At 48.6% G+C, this 19,629-nt stretch overlaps 7 protein-coding genes across 7 annotated transcripts; 2 read left to right on the top strand and 5 right to left on the bottom strand.

The window, feature by feature from the left end:
- Positions 1-57: 57 nt before the first annotated feature.
- EJ05DRAFT_492665 (uncharacterized protein) lies at positions 58-1,336 on the top strand (the record flags this gene model as incomplete). The annotated part of the gene is made up of 2 exons (XM_033746049.1): positions 58-206; positions 262-1,336. 2 exons carry the CDS (start codon positions 58-60, stop codon positions 1,334-1,336), a joined length of 1,224 nt encoding a protein of 407 aa, XP_033601823.1.
- A 2,162-nt stretch (positions 1,337-3,498) lies between these two features.
- Positions 3,499-4,951, bottom strand: EJ05DRAFT_343851 (mannitol dehydrogenase). The gene has a single exon (XM_033740938.1). It carries the CDS (start codon positions 4,775-4,777, stop codon positions 3,977-3,979), a length of 801 nt encoding a protein of 266 aa, XP_033601822.1. The 5' UTR covers positions 4,778-4,951; the 3' UTR covers positions 3,499-3,976.
- Positions 4,952-5,560: 609 nt separating this feature from the next.
- EJ05DRAFT_499782 (Zn-dependent exopeptidase) lies at positions 5,561-6,919 on the bottom strand (the record flags this gene model as incomplete). The annotated part of the gene is made up of 2 exons (XM_033746899.1): positions 5,561-6,466; positions 6,512-6,919. 2 exons carry the CDS (start codon positions 6,917-6,919, stop codon positions 5,561-5,563), a joined length of 1,314 nt encoding a protein of 437 aa, XP_033601821.1.
- Positions 6,920-8,086: 1,167 nt separating this feature from the next.
- Positions 8,087-9,776, top strand: EJ05DRAFT_344118 (putative aspergillopepsin). Its single transcript, XM_033740939.1, has 3 exons — positions 8,087-8,284; positions 8,500-8,963; positions 9,048-9,776. The coding sequence occupies exons 2-3, from the start codon at positions 8,570-8,572 to the stop codon at positions 9,467-9,469; spliced, it is 816 nt and encodes a 271-aa protein (XP_033601820.1). The 5' UTR covers positions 8,087-8,284; positions 8,500-8,569; the 3' UTR covers positions 9,470-9,776.
- A 321-nt stretch (positions 9,777-10,097) lies between these two features.
- On the bottom strand, positions 10,098-13,758 carry EJ05DRAFT_451641 (kinase-like protein; the record flags this gene model as incomplete). Its single annotated transcript, XM_033742394.1, has 2 exons — positions 12,117-13,758; positions 10,098-11,993 (listed from the first exon to the last, which is right to left on the bottom strand). Coding segments are annotated over exons 1-2 (3,360 nt in total), but the record flags the coding sequence as incomplete, so codon positions are not given.
- Positions 13,759-14,190: 432 nt separating this feature from the next.
- Positions 14,191-16,536, bottom strand: EJ05DRAFT_463978 (T-complex protein 1 subunit beta). The gene is made up of 4 exons (XM_033742735.1): positions 16,256-16,536; positions 16,054-16,205; positions 14,625-15,999; positions 14,191-14,570 (listed from the first exon to the last, which is right to left on the bottom strand). Exons 1-4 carry the CDS (start codon positions 16,256-16,258, stop codon positions 14,511-14,513), a joined length of 1,590 nt encoding a protein of 529 aa, XP_033601818.1. The 5' UTR covers positions 16,259-16,536; the 3' UTR covers positions 14,191-14,510.
- Positions 16,537-16,818: 282 nt separating this feature from the next.
- Positions 16,819-19,625, bottom strand: EJ05DRAFT_437768 (WD40 repeat-like protein; the record flags this gene model as incomplete). The annotated part of the gene is made up of 3 exons (XM_033741804.1): positions 16,819-19,313; positions 19,363-19,390; positions 19,449-19,625. The coding sequence occupies 3 exons, from the start codon at positions 19,623-19,625 to the stop codon at positions 16,819-16,821; spliced, it is 2,700 nt and encodes an 899-aa protein (XP_033601817.1).
- Positions 19,626-19,629: the final 4 nt, after the last annotated feature.

The following is a 19,629-nucleotide window of genomic DNA, read 5'->3' as shown; positions in this document are numbered from 1 at the left end:
TCCAATGCTGTCTACTCTAGTACAGAGCCAACACCTGTACCATCGCGGAGATCATCAATGCCCAATAAATCGACTCCTCGATCTCTGGATGTCGAAAAGCAAGATCACCACGACTCGGACAGCTCCAGAAACAACAGTGTAGACTCAAGTGGTCCCTTCGCTGGTCTCTCCGCCAAAGACAGGATCCATCATTTTACGTGGGCATGGTATATCTTCCTACATTGAAGTATCATTAAATGAAGATTTCTGATTCTAATCTAGGTATACTTTGACTATGAGCACAGGTGGTATTGCTACGCTGTTAGAGGGTCAGCCTCACAGTTTTCCTGGCCTGTTCGAGATTGGTGTCTTCTTCTACGGCCTGAACCTGACCATCTTTGCTGGAGTCACCATAACGCTTATCGTGCGCTTCATAGCGCACCCGGGCGACCTTATGAACTCCATCCGGCATGAAAGAGAAGGCCTTTTCGTCCCAACATTCTTCCTCACAATCGCAACTATCATCTCAGGGACTCACAGGTTCATTGTTATACCTTCTCGTGCTGGGGGCGAAAGTCCTGCGTCAACTTGGCTGCTTATGAGCATTGCTCTTGCGTACTGGGTCTACTATGTAGCAACGTTCTGCTTAGCGATCGCACAGTACGCTTACCTCTTCGCCGGGCACGACTATCACTTGACCAAGATGATGCCGTCGTGGTTGTTGCCAATCTTCCCGAGCATGCTTTCTGGCACCATTGCCTCGATCATTGCCATCGACCAGCCCGTGTCGATGCGACTTCCCATGCTTGTTTCTGGTCTAGCAGCACAAGGTCTGGGCTTCTGGGTTGCTATTCTCATGTACGCCCACCTTATCGGCCGTTTGATGCAGGTTGGACTACCTAATCGCGAGCATCGAGCGGCTTTATTCATTGGCGTTGGTCCTCCATCTTTCACTGCTCTCGCTCTTATCGGTATGTCGAAAGCGATACCGGATGATATCTACATCCTGGGTAATCCTGTGGACCCATCTCTATTTCGGACTGTCGCGACCCTATGCGCCATCTCTCTGTGGCTCTTGGCTTTCTGGTTCTTCTGTATAACTGTCATAGCCGTCGCCATTCAGCCACCTAAATTCTTCCATCTTGGGATGTGGGCATGTGTATTCCCAAACACTGGCTTTACCATTGCGACCATCAGCATTGGCAACGCATTGGACAACGAGGCAATTAGATACGTCGGAAACTCAATGACGGTAGTCATCGTTCTTATGTGGCTCATCATTGTGTCATTCCAAATCCGCGCAATCCTCAAGAATCATATCCTTTGGCCTGGTCGGGACGAGGACGTTGAAGACTAGAGGGCATATTCGCTGAACGTCTCGGTTTTGTTTCTTATTTTTCAGATATCCACATAGATTATTCAATTTTACCGACTGATCTGGTATTAGCGACGCACTTGGTTCATTCTTCGCATAGCGCATGCATAGCCCGAGGAAGACGCTGTCAGGGACAGTCGGTTGAGCAGTTCATCTGATCATTAGCGATCCTGGCATATACACCTTTCATTTCACATTTGTAGGGGGATAGAATAAGTAGATAGAAGAAATAGTCAGTTCTCTCTCAGCATTATTCGTGGCTTCTTGCTCATATCTGGTCCGTCACAACGAGCCTGTCCTCGGTACGAGTGGTCTCTGGCTCATACATGTCGCTCACTAAACACGTTTGGATTCCTTTCTAAGGCTCGAGGGCAATGACTTTGGCGGCAACGCACCTTGCAACCTTTCGAATCGGACATGTGATATCGCCTTCAACTCCCAGCACGCACCCTATCAGCCAGCTGGTCTACGACGTGCGCACTCAGGTGCACTGATCAAAACTACAAGCAGCGAAGAATAGGCCTAAAATCCGAGGACATTCATGCCGCGCTCTCAATGACGTATGCGGACATACACGTTTGCGATCACCAAAGCCAACACGTATTGCAGAGCAAATGCACAAGAATGGAGCAGCCTGCCGGAGGCGGGTGTATATGTATTGTGTAGCCAGCGACATCTTGGCGGCGAAGTGCTGATGTGTTCACTTACGCTACCATGGGATTTCGAAATGATGATGTGCAGCAGGGGGTAGTTGGTGTGTGGGTTCGTGGCGCGGCTTGGCGGGTGGACGTATGGTGATCAGCATCGGCGACGGGTGTGGCGTGTTTCACCCCTGTAAGGAGGCTGGGCTAGGAGTTGTGCAAAAGAGTTAGGGTTACTACTAGAAGCCGCTTTTGGATTCCTTTACTACCTTTCTAACATATCATATATTAGCTTTTTAAGTATTCTAGTGTTTCTAGCATTGAGTCATCTCCAGAGAAAGGAAGGAGATATACAATATAATTTATTACATTACGAACTAGGACATCGCGTTGCTAGTCTTGCTTAGAACACGTGAGTAGTATAATGTGGTAGACTACGTACGCCTCGTTCATAAGAGGCACTAGTATCTCCAGACGTAACTTTACTTCTTGGTTGTGATTGATACTTTTTATTAAATCGTTACTATAACTTATCGTGACATATCTATTATAATTGTAGCACGTAGACTTTACAGAGCTACCAAGCCCATATATGAAGTTTAATGCCTAATCATAAGGCCTGATGATTCTTATATGATCTAGCCGTAATATCAAAAGAGGAAGAATAGTTGGCATTTTATGTGCCAAGATTATTGGGTTCTACGTAAGCAAGTGAAGGAAGTGCTTGCTTACTCTATACCTACGCCACCTGCGGCATTCTGAGCCTTCTAAATCCTTGAAATCCCCCTACAAATATTCACCAGCTGGCAACAACAATTCAGGTTCTATGTCACCTTGTTCCTCGGGCTCAAAAACGTAGCAATACGCTTATTTAGGTTTTTAAGATTGATGTCTTCGTTCCCGGAAACGCGTTGAATTGGAGGCGGCTCCCTTTAGTGTATTGGCCCGTGTTATGACTTATGGGGCTTTCGTCCGCGTTGACGGCCACTTAGACAGATTAGGAATAAACCTATTACTGCGGAAGGACATACGAAACCATCTGCTTTAGCGTGCCGGATAAAAGTTATAAGCGATCCATACAAAGAAAGCCATTTAGATGGTAGACAAGATAGGCAGGGAATGATTAGTAGGATGCTCGTGTGGACACCTCGCTAGAGTACATTCATTGCTAATACACTGAAGGCTCGACAGACAGCTACCGAGTTGTATCTGCGCTATGTGAAGCGTGCAGCAGTTGCTACCATCACACCACAGTTAGTACAGGTATGGTAGCCTGGAGGTAAGTTCCCTGAAGTCGAGCACTCATAATGAGCGAGAAACACTATTAATTATCTCTATATTGAAATCTCATCAAACCACACTAAGTAACTATAAGGTAGTTCTATGTATAGATAGAAGATAAAGGTTTCTATTCCTTGATAGCTATTCTAGGGACACGACTTCTAATTATATATGTCTCGGACAGATAAGATCTATAAAGCTATATCTATCTACAAAAGTAATACTTGATTACTATCTAAGATATCCTTCTAATCCAAAAAGCAAATAGTATAGTCTTCTTTACTAGATTAATAGGATCTCAATAGTATAACTCTACTGCAGAAGTAATTTTCTATAGAATATTGTTATATGTCATAATTGATCTATCTAACGGCGGCTGGGCGTTTGAGCCTCGATATGTAGAGTGCCTTCGCGGAAGGAATCTATGTTATTCCTTGACTGGATCACATGTGTTGTGTTAAGGTTACAATGTATCTTCTGTTACACAACACATAAGAGTTCTTCATTTACACTTTTTACTACGACCAGTAAAGTTAAAAGTAAGGCAGACAGAGGAGCACTGGTTAGAGGAGGCATATACTGAACTTGGCTCTCATTTGTCTTTTGTGCTACTTCATGGTATCTCAGTACAACCCAGTAAGACATGATTCAGCCTTTGATGCATATATCCCTTTTCTCATTGCGAAACACATGTGATCTTTCACCTGCAGCAGTAGCCACCGTCGATCAGGAGATCAGTACCAGTGGTGTAGGTCGACGCGTCGGAAATGTAGTAGACATAGGCACCCTTGGTCTCCTTGGCGTCGCCGTCCCGACCCATGGGGATCATGGACTTCCAAAGCTTCTGAATGTCCTGTGCGACGAAGTCTGAAAGACCAGTGTCAATGTAGCCGGGCGAGATAGAGTTGACACGGGCGAAGTCGCGCCATTCGTTGGCGAGCGACTTGGCCATGTGTATGCAGCCAGCCTTCGCGACGTTATAGGAGGTCTGCTCCTGTGGGTAGTTCGCGATGTGGCCGGACATGGAGGAGGTGATGACGAGTGAACCAGTGCCACGCTCCTTGAAGTGGTGACCGACAGCCTTGGCGCAGTTGAAGACACCGTTCAGGTCGGTCTTGATAACCTCTTCCCAGGCCTCGGGGGTGCCGTCAAGGATGCCACTGTCGGCGGTCTTGCCTGCGTTGGCGACGAAGCCATCGATCTTGCCGAAGTCCTTGATAACCTGGGCGACGAACGCCTCGACGGTCTTGTAATCACCGACATCGAGCTTGTAGGCCTCTGCCTTTACGCCATACTTGGAACGGAGCTCCTCGACGTTCTTCTTCGCACCCTCGGCACGGGAAGCATATGTGATGGCGACGTTGGCGCCAAACTCAGCACAACCACGGGCGGCCTCGATACCCATACCTCTCGGACCAGAGGCACCGGTGACGACAACGACTTTACCCTTGAGATTGAACATCTCCAAAAGGGAGTCGGCCTTGGCAATTGCGATAGGCATGATGGACAGAGTGTGCGTAGATCAGCTTGAATGGATTCGACAATTGATTGACGAAGACGCTGCCTAAGATAAAGGATGGAAAGGATGAAGAGAGATGAAGAGGACGAGGAGATGAAAATTTGAAGTGTGCCCTGATGGTGGGTGGGGAGCTGGGTTTCTTATGACGAAGGGGCAGCGTTGGAGGGGTATTCCAATCTACAGTACCCGATACTCAGGCCCTGTCGGTGTTTGCCCCACCAGAGCTCTCTAAGCAGCCCACCAGACGGCCAAAACCGGCGGCTGGTTCACCGAAAAGCAGCCTGGCTGAACAAATCAAATACCGCAATCATCATCGGCCTAAGAAGAATGAATGGAGTTGCAGTGCTCAACATGGTCAAGCGGGCTGGGCCAAAGAAAACAATGCGGGACAATGGGAAAATGGTACAATGAAGCTGGCGCACCAACAAACGCGGCTCCAGTTTATTCAGCAACAGTCGCGGCACTGATTGGCTTACAGAAGCCTCCCCAGCTTCTAGCCCGAGAACATTACCTCACCCCTCACTCATTCCGTTCGTCTCCGCATGGTTTGTTGACAAGTCATCGTCAATTTTCTCCAGCAAAGGATGACACTCTGACCAGCAAACCCTGTCTGAACTTCTGCAGACGCGAACGCTGACTGAGTACGCGTATATTAATCCCGGGTTGGGGTTCTCCAGATTCAATTGCGGGATATCGTCACCCCACCAAGATCTCTGTTGGTGCTGTACCCCCAGGGACGTGCTACGGTTGGTGCCAGCGCGACGATTACAACTCGAGCCTGCCTTTCATCTGCTCTTTGTCGAAAATGCCATATAGGATCTGCTTGTAATCCAATACGGCCTGTTCAAGATCCTTGATCTTGACCGCCTCGTTCGCTGCATGGGCGACGAAAATGCTGCCAGGTCCATAGAGATATCTCTTGGTCTGCTGACTCAGCTCCATGTGAGGAATGTCTGTGCCGTAATTGACTCCAAAACACTCAAAGCCATCGATGTCGCAATCCAAGTGTACCGGGATGGAGCCTTTCCCACTGGTGTCGAGAGTAAAGTTTCCGCCGTTACTTCTAGTATATTTGATCACATCCTTGAGGGCATGCTCAACACTAGCTGCAATCTTCTCAGGCGTAGAAGCTGCAACGCGAAAGAGTAGTTCAGCTGTTGCATGTTCTGCCACAACGTTCGCAGCAACACCTCCTTCCACCTTTCCAATATTTACCGTTGTGTTTCCCATGTCCTCATCCCATGGCAGACCGTCTCCTTGACCAGACTCTAGCCCCTTGATGATGCTGAGCGCCTCAACGAGCACATCATTGGCACTGAGTCCAAGCCAGGGGTAGCCGCTATGGGCAGCTCTTCCTTGTACGTCGATTACGAGCCTGAAGTTACCCTTATGACCACTGCAAAGCTTCTCCTCAGTTGGTTCTCCAAATATTACGGCAGTGTAATTTTTCTTATTCAATGGAGAAGACGAAAAAAATCTCATCCCAGCTGCGTTGACTTCTTCCCCGACCACGTAGAGCAGGCCGATCTTGGAACGTGGGATACTGTCTTCTGCAAGGAGGGACAATACGGCGGTGATCTGAGTAGCAACACTACCCTTCGCATCGACAGATCCTCGACCAGCAATCGATGTACCGTTGTCGATAATGCTGTATGGGATGAATGGTGGGACCTGGTGGCATTAGACAAGAAGCAATGGCCGTCGAATCGCACGTACCGTATCGATATGGCTTGTCAAGATCACCTCTACATCGTCCTTCTCATCCTCGTTTCCACCCCATGCGTAAATATTATATCGATCCTTCTCAACCTCCTGTCTCTCGACCGAGAAGCCATTGTTGATGAGATATCTCCATAACCATTTTCCGACCATCAGCTCGTTCCCAGACACAGACTCAATCTCGACAAGATGCTTGTGCAGGTCTAACAGTTTCTCGCGGAAAGCTGTGTCAAGCAATGGGATATGTGCGTTAGATTTGTGAAGCTCGTTCACAGGTACCTGGGCAGCTTGAGCTTCGTGGCTGACCTCATGATATGGGAGTAATTGGTGCTCATCTAGCGAAGACAATCTTCCAAGGACTGGGGAGATGCCCACCAGGGAGCTTAACAACCATGTACCCTTCATATTGAGGTGTCAAGAGAGTCGTGGATTGGGAGAGGACCTTGATGGCTTCTGCACATGCCGCTTAGTTCAGCCCGAGCTAAGGAGGGACAATATCACGTGATCGAAGTACTACCAGAAAATTAAGTCCAAACCAAGTGAAACTTCAGCTCTCCAGAATTCGCTGTTGTTTTCCTTTCGCCAATTTGAATGTCATGTTACAAAGCGATGCTCGTCACGTTCCCTACTTTAATACCGTGTGAAGCTTGTCTATCAACAACTTCTCAGATCACCTGGGTAGTTCAAAGTCGATCGTTCACGTGGCGACTCTGAACGATATTTCGTTGGTTATTGAGTTCTTCCATTAAATCCAGATGCATGTCCTCTCAAGATTGAGAACAATATCAAACCATGCTGGTAAGGTCTGAATAGACGATTCTTGTTTCTCTGCGTGTGCTAAACTAGTATATGTCCTCTCAAAAGTGTGTTGGAAGCTCCAGACCTATACTCCATCGCGAACTCGCTTTCCATGGTTGGAAAAGATGGCAAAACACCTAGGGCCTACGGGAGTCCAGCTGGAATAGGAAACTTGCTATATCGGCCTTATCTCTTAAGCACCACGTCCCTGCCTCGCTTATAGTCCTCGCCTGATCATCTACTCTATTCGTCTGGCTAACAACAAGATTGGTCTTATAAAAGCTTATCTCATACCATGGGAGGAGACTGCCATCATTCTGGTGAACAAGCAATGCTTGTGAAAGCTTCATGTGGCTCGGCGCGTATCTTGTTGACAAGGGTAACCAGGTTCACGACGACTTCTCGTCTCGTGCATGCAGAAGATTGGCTAGCCATGAGCACTCAAAGTTGTCTTTGGGGAATTGATCGTCTGGAACTTGTATGGATCATTGCATACTTAGACTGAGTCCACGAATGCAGCCTACTTCAGTCAAACACAATCCCAACCTATGCCATCTCGTGTGCCGAAACGAGTCACTTGACAGCTAGGGATCTGGGTTTCACGTCATGTTCAAAGGGCTGTACCAAGAATATTGCAGAAAGAGATATGGACAGTCCAACCACTCATGGCACGGATAGCCTCGCTGAGTGGCACAGGTCGCGAGTTGTTTGCCACGCCATATCTAATACTACCACCAGGCCACTCGAACACTTATTTATCCTTAGACCACAATATATGGCAAGATCCCAGCTGGAACATTATCATTGAACCATTTGCACACCCCGACCTCATCCTCGACAGGGACCAACAAAGCGCGTCCTGCATGTCTTTGAGCGATCCCGTATATACAGCAATACATCGGATCACATGGGGCCCGAGGATCTCGCTAGAAACTGTGATCCTCCAGTGTTGGCATGTTGATTCTCGAAAAGGTAGGTGCATGATCCATCTCCCAGAATATGGGCTAGGGTTGTATCGCATATCCTTTCGATATCACAATCTCTCCTTCTACTATGATCCCCTTGGCGACGCGCGATAGGACAGCTTACAGTGAAGCGTTGTCCGGTATCAATACTATCTCTCAACATGTCTATATAACCCCATATATTCCTTCGCTCCCTCTCAGTCTCAACCCTCACACTTCCAGCTCCCCAAACAACGTATATCAAAGCCATACCGCCCATCCGATCATACATTCATTACCCAGTACCATCACCATGAAACTTTCCACCCCTCTGACAACCATCCTGTGTACTGTCCCGGCTTTCGCTGCCCCCTTCACTTCCCAACGCCGCGATCGCCATCTCAAACGAGCTGCTCAACGCCAATCCAATCCCCCAATTCCTGTTGTCGAGACCACTCTCGACAGCACTCATGTCGGCATCCCAGTAAACACTACCCACGCCGAATACTCTACCAACTGGGCCGGCGCTGTGCTCATCGGAACGGGCTATAAGTCCGTCACCGGCACTATCGTCGTGCCCACACCCAGTATCCCCTCTGGCGGCTCGTCCAAAACCGAGTACGCCGCGTCCGCATGGGTCGGAATCGATGGAGACACATGTAGCACGTCAATCCTGCAGACGGGTGTAGATTTCTATGTCCAAGGCAGTAAGTTATTAGCCCACTTCAACAAGCCATCCATAAGCACACCAATACCCCTCAAACTGTCAGAATGCTGAGGAACCACCACAGGCACTGTCAGCTTCGACGCCTGGTACGAATGGTATCCAGACTACGCCTATAATTTTGCCTCTATCCCCATCTCTGCCGGCAACACCATCACCATGACCGTCACCGCGTCCTCGGTGTCCGGCGGCAGCGCCACCGTCACAAACGAGTCCACCGGCAAGACTGTCACGCACACGTTCACCGCGCAGTCCGCGCATCTCTGTGAGACAAATGCTGAATGGATCGTCGAGGACTTTAGCAGCAGCGGGGGTCTGGTCCCGTTTGCGGATTTCGGGAAGGTGGAGTTCACGGGCGCGAGTGCGAGCACTGGAAGTGCAACGGTTGGGGTGACGGGGGCTAGTATACTGGATATCAAACAGAGTGGCACAGTGTTGACGAGTTGTGCCGTGAGTGGAAGTAGTGGGGTCGTGTGTGATTATGTGTAGATAGCACACGGGCATATAAGAGAGGACAGTCTGCTTAGTGGGAGAATACCGACGAGATCTCTAATACACACGAACTCGGTAGGGTTAGATACATCCTAAGTCGTGTGCTTCATAATATTTTTTCTGTCGTTTCAGTAATGATGAACGTACATATTATACAGGCCAGCTATCACGGGAAGGATAACTCAAAAATTCGCTCATCTAACTCATAGGTAGGTCAATGTTCCGCACCTCTGTCAGGTCGCCAGCGGCAAGTATCGAACGTGCCTTCCACTATTAGCTGCGCTGACTAGCCAAAGGCGAAAGATGCGCAACATGGTGAGCTCTCGCGTCTTGTTTCCAGCACATGACACTACAACATTGAAGTCTTGTGTAGCGAATGAGTAAGGTGCGCATTCAGGGCCTAAAGGACGGATGCGGGGATCTCGTGTATAATCACAGCACATTCATGAGTGGCGTAGCTTGTCTTCGACCGGGAAAAAGGAGTGCTTTGTACGGGGAATATCTCGGGGAATAGAGTTGATCAGAATGCTACCGTCATTTAGCGGTCCTCCATTCCTATGTAAGCGATATGTATGTTAGGAACCGATGCAAGATGTTGTGATATACCCTCTCACGACTCGCCCGTGAAGTACGGTAGGAATCGCGGTTGCTCTTGCAGATCACACTCCATCACAACTTTGTAGCACGCCATTAGTAGCTTCGGGAACCTCGAATTCCAATACGCAAGGTATCCATGCGGGAGTGGTCCCACCTTGGCTTTGACGTCGGCAGGCATGTCCTCGTAGTGGTTCTTCTTGTTCCTGAAAGCACGTAGCAGATCCAGTAGACGATCGCCTGTGTATTTCCTTTGTTTGCCGAGAGTGTCGACGAACTTCCGATCAAGACGGGCGAGGAAATCTGGGAAACCACCTTTTCTGGATCGGTCCATGATAACCTCAAGATTCATATTCTCAAGCCTAGTCAGGTGTACAGAGGGAGGATCGCGAGGCTCACGTTCCCAATGGTCGGACACGTCGCACAGGAAATTGAGGCGTTTCTCCGCAGACCAAAAGAATGGATGTTGCATGACTTGCCATGCCGTGGGCCGCATCTCTGGATGAGGCGAGAGCATCCAGTGAAGCAGGTCGATTGGCTCCTCAACATCAGATCCAAGGTAGTCCAGACGACTGAAGTTAAACTTGTTCTTCTTAATATTGAGCTCGCGAACTTGCGCCCAGCCCTCTTCATCATCGAAAGGATGCGAGCCATTCGTGAGAACGTAATAAAACACGCATCCTAAAGAGAATATGTCGACAGCACGTTTGACACCTGAGACTAGGTCGGTCGAGCTCGTTGAATCACGGCTGTGTGCCGCGCTCGCGCTATTGCGCTCATTCTCTTTAGGCTGCAGAATGAGTTCTGGGGCCTTCCACCCGATTGTTCCTGCATTATTTGTCGTGCCTATGAGAGTGCTGACATTGTCGGGAAGAGTCTTGCAGAGACCAAAGTCTGAAATCACCAAACGTGGTCCTCCTTTATGGCCTTTGTGTGGATATGCTATCAGAATGTTCTGTGGTTTTATATCGCGATGAATAATGCGGAGGCTGTGCAGATGGGCAAGTCCAGCTGCGAGCTGTTTTAGGACTGTTGGAACATCGCTATTGATCTGTGTGACAAGTGCGTGTTGTTCATCGGTCAATGGTTCCCCACTTCCTGCTTCGCGATACAAGTCCCACAAGCTAGCCTGACAAAGCTCGACGGCGATGTAAAGAAAATTCTGGTCTCGCTCATCATCGAAGTAACGAATGACGTTTGGATGGAGGTCGCTTTGTTGGAGAAGAGACACTTCTTGCTCGGCCAGACCAAAATACTGCGGCAGCATACGTTTGATTGCTACGTCTCTTTCCTTCCATTTGCCCTCAAAGACAAACGTACCGCCACTTCCATTGCCCAGAATCCGATCGGTGTAGATTGTCAGTTTTCCAAGTTGAATGGGGCCAGAAATGTCTGTGACACTACTGCGACCATTGATTGTGATTTCATCAGGGTGCAATCCACTTTCCAACTCCACATTTTTGGCTTGTTCAATGATTTTCGCGATATCGTCTTGCTCGGCCGCTATATCGTCGATGCCACTCTTCGTAGGTTTCCTGCGTTTTCTTCCACCTCTTTGCCCTCTATGGGCCTTCTTCTTTTTAGGGGTCGCATCAGGATCTGCGTCATCTCCATTGGGTTTGCGTTCATCGTTTTCATGAGCTGAGTCTTCACTGTTCGAATTTTTTGGAGCATGAGTTGAGCCTTGTTGGATGTCGTCGCTATCTTCGTGAGAAGAGCTTACAGTCTTGACGACTGTGACTTGATGAGAATTACCGCTTTCCATAGAGCGGTTAGCTTCGTCGGCGAAATGAACTCGAGGTTTCGACTCGTCTACATCCTCTGATATGCAAGGGTCCACGGTGATCGGTTGCTCTTGGAAAGTTGGACCGCAGGAGTCGCTCTTTTCGGGACTGACATGTACCTTTCCCAGTATGTCTCGTGACATCTGCTTCACAACGTCCTTTGGAGCCAAAGCCAAACATAGAGGGACTAAAATCGCCAAGAAAAGAATGGTCAAGGATGACTTTGCTGTTGAAACTGCGCCGAAAGGCGCGGTGTCTGAAGGTACTTCTGGCTCTGTGGGTCGTTGAGTTTCTTTGGACGGCCCAGCCTCAATGAATGGCACATCCGGATACTCAATCTTCTCTAATTCATTAGCTAGGGAGTGCACGCCGACCAAGGATTTCCTAGACGAAAACGATTTGGTATCTTCAGACCAAGACAAAAATGGCTGTTCAGGATGATAGCATTTCGCCTCGGAAGCTCCATCGGTTACAGCGGGATAATTGAACTCTGACATCGCGTACCACGAGCCAGCCTCCGTACAATTGACCCATATATCCTTCCCTTCATTCTCGACATTTGAATGTGGTTGCGGTAGGAGGAGAAGAGGTGGATCAGGAGAGTCATCATGGTACGGTCGGGCGACGTCGAAGACCCGAACTACGGGCGAATCGAGCTTGCGCGTATATACAGGACGCTGCGGGTAGATCTTACGGTGCTGTGTATGATCTAGTGCGAATATGGTACCGTCATACTTGCTGTACACGTACTTATTGTCCATTGTAGACAAGTATTGGTCGTACAGATCATTGTCTTTCTTGTTGTGACTCCACTCGAAGAAGTTGATGGTACATATATCCTCGCCCGTGTCTCTGTTCTGTATGCTGACGGTGTACTCGATCTGACCCAATGTCAAGGAACCTACACATTCCTTGTTCGAAGGTTCAAATCCTGTGGTACGATCACATTTGGTGGTGTTGTACGTGGTCGAGCCCCCTGAGCTGAACCGCCGCAGGACATTCCCACTTCGAGCATCGATAGTGTAAAGTGTCGTTCGTTTTTCGGCAGTGTATACCATAGGGGGATCACTGGTTGACCAAGGCGACATCTCGGCTAACATCTGGACGGTAACATCTAACTTTTGCATCGAGTTGGCTTGAGGCGTATAAACATAGATGTTCCCATCTTGACTAGGCTCCACAATCCATATAAAGGGCATCTCTTGGGACTCCACGTCAGGATCAGAGCTTTTGTTCTTGCTATACGTTGTTTCTACCATCGGGCGTCCAACGTAAAGGGACCATCTCTCCTGGCCCGTCTCTCTATCTCTTGCATGAATCTGACCGTCAACGGTCGCCAAGAGAACAAAGTCCTCTACCTCCCAGTCCTGGAGATTCCGCGCACTGTCTGGTCGCGTGATAATACCACCAGCGGCGGTAGAACTGGAAGGCGCTCTATGTACGGCAGCAAGCGAGACTGCTGGAGCAGAGGGCAGAGTTGCAACGGCGCGCTCATTCTGTGCGGCTACTGGGAGATTGCGTTTCTGTTGGTACGGTATGCGGCCCGCGTGGGTATGTTGATCCGGGCTTACCGTATCTACTATGTGATGTTGTCCGACGAATGGAATGCCATCTTGCGGTTGCTGCTGCGGAGCGGTCGCGGCGAATGTCGAAAGCGAAGAAAGGAGGAGGACTGTCAACAACGAGGAGCTGAGAGTTGGGGTTAGATTGCGAGGTCGGCCTCGCGGCATTTTGGTAGGTTCAGTTCGACGGCACTACGGTTTCGAGAGTCGAGCCTGCGGTAGGCTAGAAGTATTCGGAGGATGTAGCATCAGACCAGGGGTAATAAATGTGATGGACGTTGGGATTGCCGTTGCGCTACGTGAAGGGTGAGGTATAAGAAGCAAATGAGGAGGTTTTGTGGTTGGAGAGGCGGAGCATTATTAGCGAACACTCTGGAATCGCGTTCGCTCGTCTCAGGTCAGGCCAACCAATCCGCCAGGTGGTTTTTCTAGCCCGCCTGTCACCCACGGATCACCATCAGAGCCCTACATCTTCCCTCTGTTTCATCGCGCTGCTCTCACGTCAGGACACATTCACTCGCCATGATGCTGCTAACTTCTGTTAAGTCTGCAAAGATCGAATGAACTCAGAATAACACGTTAGGTGTTCTTCAGACGCAGCTAGTAATGGCCACTCTAACGTTTGCCAAAATGGAGCAATCCGGTGAGCGCGACGAAAGGGGTGAATCGGCATTTTAACGCTGTGTGATGCATTTTTAGCATTGCTGATCCAACCTCTGAATGAAATTTGTACTCCAACCAGCGACTGGTACAGTCCTGACGATACGACCAGCATGTTGCATTGTAGTACGTGCATATTGCTCCAGATTGATTGAGAGTGAAGAGGTCGGATCTAGTTATATCTCATACAGCATATCGCATATGCAATTAAAGTCTCTGTAACTTGGAGCGTGGACTGTGTGACTTTCGGTCTACATGGTATCTTCTAAAGTCGCCTACGGAGAGACATTATTATTCTGCGCTTGCCGGCATGCAATGAAGAAATGATTGCCGATGCTACTTTGCCTTTGGCACGAAAGGTACCGTACTTTCACCACAATGCGCACAAGTCCCCTGTCCAGGTCCGTCGTGTTGACGTTTTGACTCCATAACATCTCCTCACATGCGATCACGCTTCCGTGGTGCGCTTCTGATGATATTGTCGACTCTCAAGAGTAGCTGGTATCTTGTTAATCCTCTCCGTGGGCAGAGTTTCATATTAATCAAACTTACTTCTGCGGCTTCTGATGCCGACGATACCACCGCGCGCTTGAGCTTGTAGCTCTCGATCACACCAAGTTCACGCATGTCTGCGATGCCTCCACCTGGAGAGAGCATGTCTAGCCCGGAATTGGTCATGCCAGAATAGACTGCTTTGCGGAGCCGTGCCACAAGATCGCTAGAGTCAAAACCGGCATTGTCTGCGAGAATTGTAGGGAGTTGCCTTAAAGCTTTCGAAAACGAATCGACTGCTAGTGCCTTCTTGCCTGCCACGTTTTGAGATGCTTGGTCAACCGCCTTAGCCATAACCATCTCCGCACATCCTCCTCCCAGTGTAACCTTCGGCTCTTTGACTGTCTGTGATAGCACGGCAAGGGCATCGTGCAGAGATCGCTCTGCCTCGTCAAGTAGTTGCTCGGTAGCTCCGCGTAGAACCACAGTGCATGCCTTACCTGCGGCGCAGCCCGAGAACTTTATCAATGTGTCTTCTCCAATTATCACCTCCTCAATCAGATCACAGTGTCCGAGTTTGACCTGTTCGGGGTGATCGAAGGTTGATGTGATTTCTCCTCCCGTCACTAAAGCTAGTCGTTCGACTCCATCAAAGTCTGCGTGTTCGATGGACGATACCCCGGCATCGGCGAAGAGCTGCTCGGGCCAGTTGTAGATGAGCTGCCTGTTCACAAAACAGTTGATTCCGTGGGCCTTAATGCGATCGACCTTGCCTTTCATCTTTTCCCTTTCGGCCTTCTCCAGCTCAGCGAGCTTGCCTGTGGAGTCTACCTTTACCCTCGCGCCGAATATCTTGATTTTATCTGTATCCATGGATGTGTTCGCGACTAGAATTTTGGCATTCTCTATCCGCTTCGGCTGGTTGACACCAAATCTCTTGTCCAGGATGAACCCCTCATCGAGATATGACTCCCTCAGCTTTCCTCCTGCCTTCTTAATGATCTGTATATGCGTCAAATCAGTCGAGCCTTGCATCCTAAGAACAGCATCCACCGCTAGCTCCGCAAAATGTTCGCGATCTTGACTGAGAACTTTCGAACTGAGCGTAGTCCGCGCAATTGCGATGAGATCTTTACGGAACGCGATTGGATCTTTGCTATGATCCACAGCTTCATTCTCGAGCGCCTTCAGTGCAGCATGGCTTGCTATCCTATAGCCTTCGATGATCGTTTGTGGGTGAATCTTCTGGTTCACGAGGAATTCCGCCTCGCGTAACAGTTCCGCAGCAAGTACAGCTACTGACGTAGTGCCATCACCGACCTCGTCGTCTTGTACTTTTGAGATATTTACTAGGACTTTCGCAGCAGCATTATCCAGTGCGATTGACTTGAGGATGGTGGCACCGTCGTTCGTGACCATGATTTCGCCCGTAGACCTGCCAATAGTTGTGAGAATATAGTCTTATCGTATGCGTCCCCGGTACACTTACGCAGACTGTAAGATCTTGTCCATGCCTTTCGGACCCAGCGTGCTTTTGACAAGATCACCGACGGCTATAGCACCAACAAAAGCTGAAAGACGCGCATTCTCGCCTTTCTCCTCCGTGACATCGTCCGCGAAGATCTGAGTAGGATTCTGAGACTGTGTGTGGAGTTAGCTCATGCTTCGAACATCAAGATAACACAACAAACCATGATGCGTATCTCAAGGCTTTAGTAGGGGTTTGGAGCTTGGTTGTTCAAAGTTGTCTCCCTTCTCTAATATTATACCGACGCGCGACCTCAAAATTTCGATGCCGGATATCGACCGCTAGCGCTCGACTTCGGCCAATCATAACACAATAACGCCGACGGGTAGGCTCTTTTTAGGTCAAGACCTCACTAAAGAAATCCGTAACTATACCTAACTTTATTCATATACTTTAAATATTTAGCAGAATACAGATCGGAATATCTTTTCTTTCAATCTTACCCAGAATGTGGTTTATTTTTTGAGCTATAGGAACGGTTAGAGTTATGAGAATTGAGTGTGGTTTACGAGAGCAATCGGTGACTACTCGTACCCAGCGTTAACATCGTACCATTGGTGGCACAACAATGTACTGATATCGAGATACCAATGTAGTGTATGGAGTATTTTACGAGTTTATATAGCATACAAATGATGACTATCACTCCACAAGTTATACATATATGAATTTCACGTGCACGAAACTGATATGATTTTATGTTTACACCAGAGGTAGATATTCTACTTATTCAACCATGATTATATCGTCAACGCCACTCGGGTTTCCTGCGCTGTCAGAATTTCCTTTAATGACGTTCCTCACAAGACCCAAGCCATCCATTTGCGCCAAGGTAAAGTCCACGAGGAAGCTTTCGTCTATCATCTCTTCCAGACGTTTGAAATGTCTCTCGGTATACGCTTTTATGCCATCAAGCAGATCTCTCATCTGTACTTGTTCCCTTCCCTTAGTTCTGCTCCTAATGCTAGCAAGTCTTTCTGCATCATAGGTTCTGACAATTGTCCACAATATGCGCTGGGCAACCTGGCATGTCTTAGCGCTTGCATTCCAGTCGCGCAGTCTCATGAGTAAGTGAAATAACTGTTCATCCGCTAGTGACCCAAGCACCTCGTCTACTGCAAGACGACCAGACATAGAGCCTTCATCGTGAGGGTCGGACTCCACAACTGATTGAAACAAAGAGAATAGGCGTGCTGGGTGATTGAGCTGAAGTGCGAGGACGATGGCTTCCCGGTAGTTCGAGGAGTGTATCAGGTTCTGTAATTTTTGATCTTGCTCGACGCGTTCTGTCGCACGGGTCACAGCTTCTGATACTGTTGTGCTGGTTGTGTCGTTCCAGAACGTGATGACACTATCTGCGGCACCAGATGCAACAACATTGGTCTCTGGGTTCACAGTAAGAGCCCATACGCGATCAATGTGGTTGTCCAACGTGCATTCCTCTTCTCCTGATTGAGTATCCCATATTTTGACAAGACCATCACCAGCTGCCGATGCTACTTGTGCTCCTCGTCTGTCTCGCGCATCAATTACCTTGATAGGTAGCCAAATCACCTTCAATACGCTGTTCGAGTGGCCTTCAAAGGTATGTAGACAGTTGTAATTTTCTAGGCTCCAAATTTTGACAGTCTTATCTCCACTGCCTGTGGCTATCACTCCACGCGTCCCGCCTCCTTCGATGGATGGTATACCGGTGGGCGCAAATTTGACAGTCCAAACACCTCGTCGATGGCCTCGAAGGACACCAATAGTTTCTCCTGACTCTGTGTCCCAGATCTTGACTGTCCGGTCCTGAGATGCTGAGGCGAACAGACAATCGTTCGGAGACGTATCCAAGGCGTTGATGTCTTTGTCGTGCGCTTTACGTGTATATACTGCTCGTGAAGACTTGCTGTTATCTGACTTGGACACATCCCATCGCTTGACAGTCTTGTCTTGAGAGCCAGTTATCAGAAAAGACGGTGGGTGCTCGAGCGGGTGTGAGTATGCCTGAGAGCTTATAGCCGGAACTGTGTGTGGTAATGCTATGGCTCCAAGCGATTCAGCATGGCCGGTAAACGTTGCATAACAAGTGAACGATTTTCCCTGAGGGTCGAGTCGCCAAAGTCGAGCTGTATTGTCTTTTGCCCCTGTTGCTAGCCAGTGCCCAGACCAGTCAACATCAAGGCATATAATGATGTCCTCGTGTCCCTTCAAGAGCGCAATGTCTGATCCAAAATGTAAGCTATCATGCTGTGTGTTTGACTTCCCTGGTTCGGCTACCGATATGATTCGAATATCCTCAAGGTTAGTCGCAAGAGCTAGACATGACCGATCTTTTCCTACATACGCAAGATCAATGACTTCATCGTGCGTTCCAGATATCCTTCTGATGACTTCTAGAGGCTTTATCATTTTACTTCTGTCAAGTTGGGCTAGTGAAGCCTTGGACAGGAGAACCAATGTTTGATCTGCATGCACAGAGAGTACAACATCTTGCCGGTGCAGGATATTGACAATAGCATCGGTCTCGGAACAGGGCTCTTGAGCTCCCGTCAATTCGCGCCCGCCATCTGTAGCCCACAGTCGGACATGCCCGTTCTCGCCTCCAGTATAGACCACTGTTCCAGCTTGCATGAATCCAACAGCTTCGAGACTTTCCAGTATTGGAACCGTGATCCTGGGTTTCCATGTTCTGGCATCCCAAACAACCATTGTCTTGTCGCGACTTGCGGACACGAGTGCATTCTCTTCCGGTGAGAAGTCAATGCTCCTCACAACCGTTACATGAGAATCAAGTGTCGCCACACTTGATGCTTTAGACTTTTCTGACAGGTTCCAGATTCTTATCTTTCCATCCTCTGCTCCTGAAGCAAGTCGAATACCAGCTTGCTCATCCAGAGTCTTCCTTCGCTTATCGGATGTCTTCTCCGTCCCGACCGCTGGCGATTCAACCTCAAAGAAGTGTAGTGCAGTGACTAAACCTCCATGACCGTGAAAGTTATGTGTATTGAACCCTCCTTGAATGTCCCATATCTTCACAATTCCATCTGCACCACCTGTAGCAAGGTGCGATCCATGCCGATTCACAGCAGTAGTAACAACAGGAGCTGTATGTGGTTTGAGTGTGTATTTGAGTTCTGCGACAAGTCTCTCCTCAAGGGACTCATCTTTGCGCAGTGAGTATATCCGCATGGATAAGGATCGTGAACATATGATCAATTGCGTTGACTTTGGCGTCACTAAAAGAGATTAGTCAAATGGTCTATATATTGAACAGAATTTACTCACATACGAGGCTGGTTATTACCTCACCGTCCTACACTATTGGTCAACGTCAGGACATAGACACGATGCTCTATAGCATGGCCACTTACGCCTTCAATACGTGCAAGCTCCTGACCTGAACTAAGGTTCGTAATAAGAACATCTTCTCCCAAGCATGTCGCAAGAATGCTACCTTCCTCATTGAGATCTATACTACCACCAGTATATATTGGTTGTATTGTTCGGCTTTGTGCGTAGGTCGTTTTGACGGTCGGGCGATGCGCCATAGTA

Source organism: Pseudovirgaria hyperparasitica (genome assembly GCF_010093815.1).
Source record: "Pseudovirgaria hyperparasitica strain CBS 121739 unplaced genomic scaffold EJ05scaffold_6, whole genome shotgun sequence".
NCBI lineage: Eukaryota > Fungi > Ascomycota > Dothideomycetes > Acrospermales > Acrospermaceae > Pseudovirgaria > Pseudovirgaria hyperparasitica.
The sequence above is the reverse complement of the archived record's forward strand: the minus strand, read 5'-3'. Positions and strand labels throughout refer to the sequence as shown.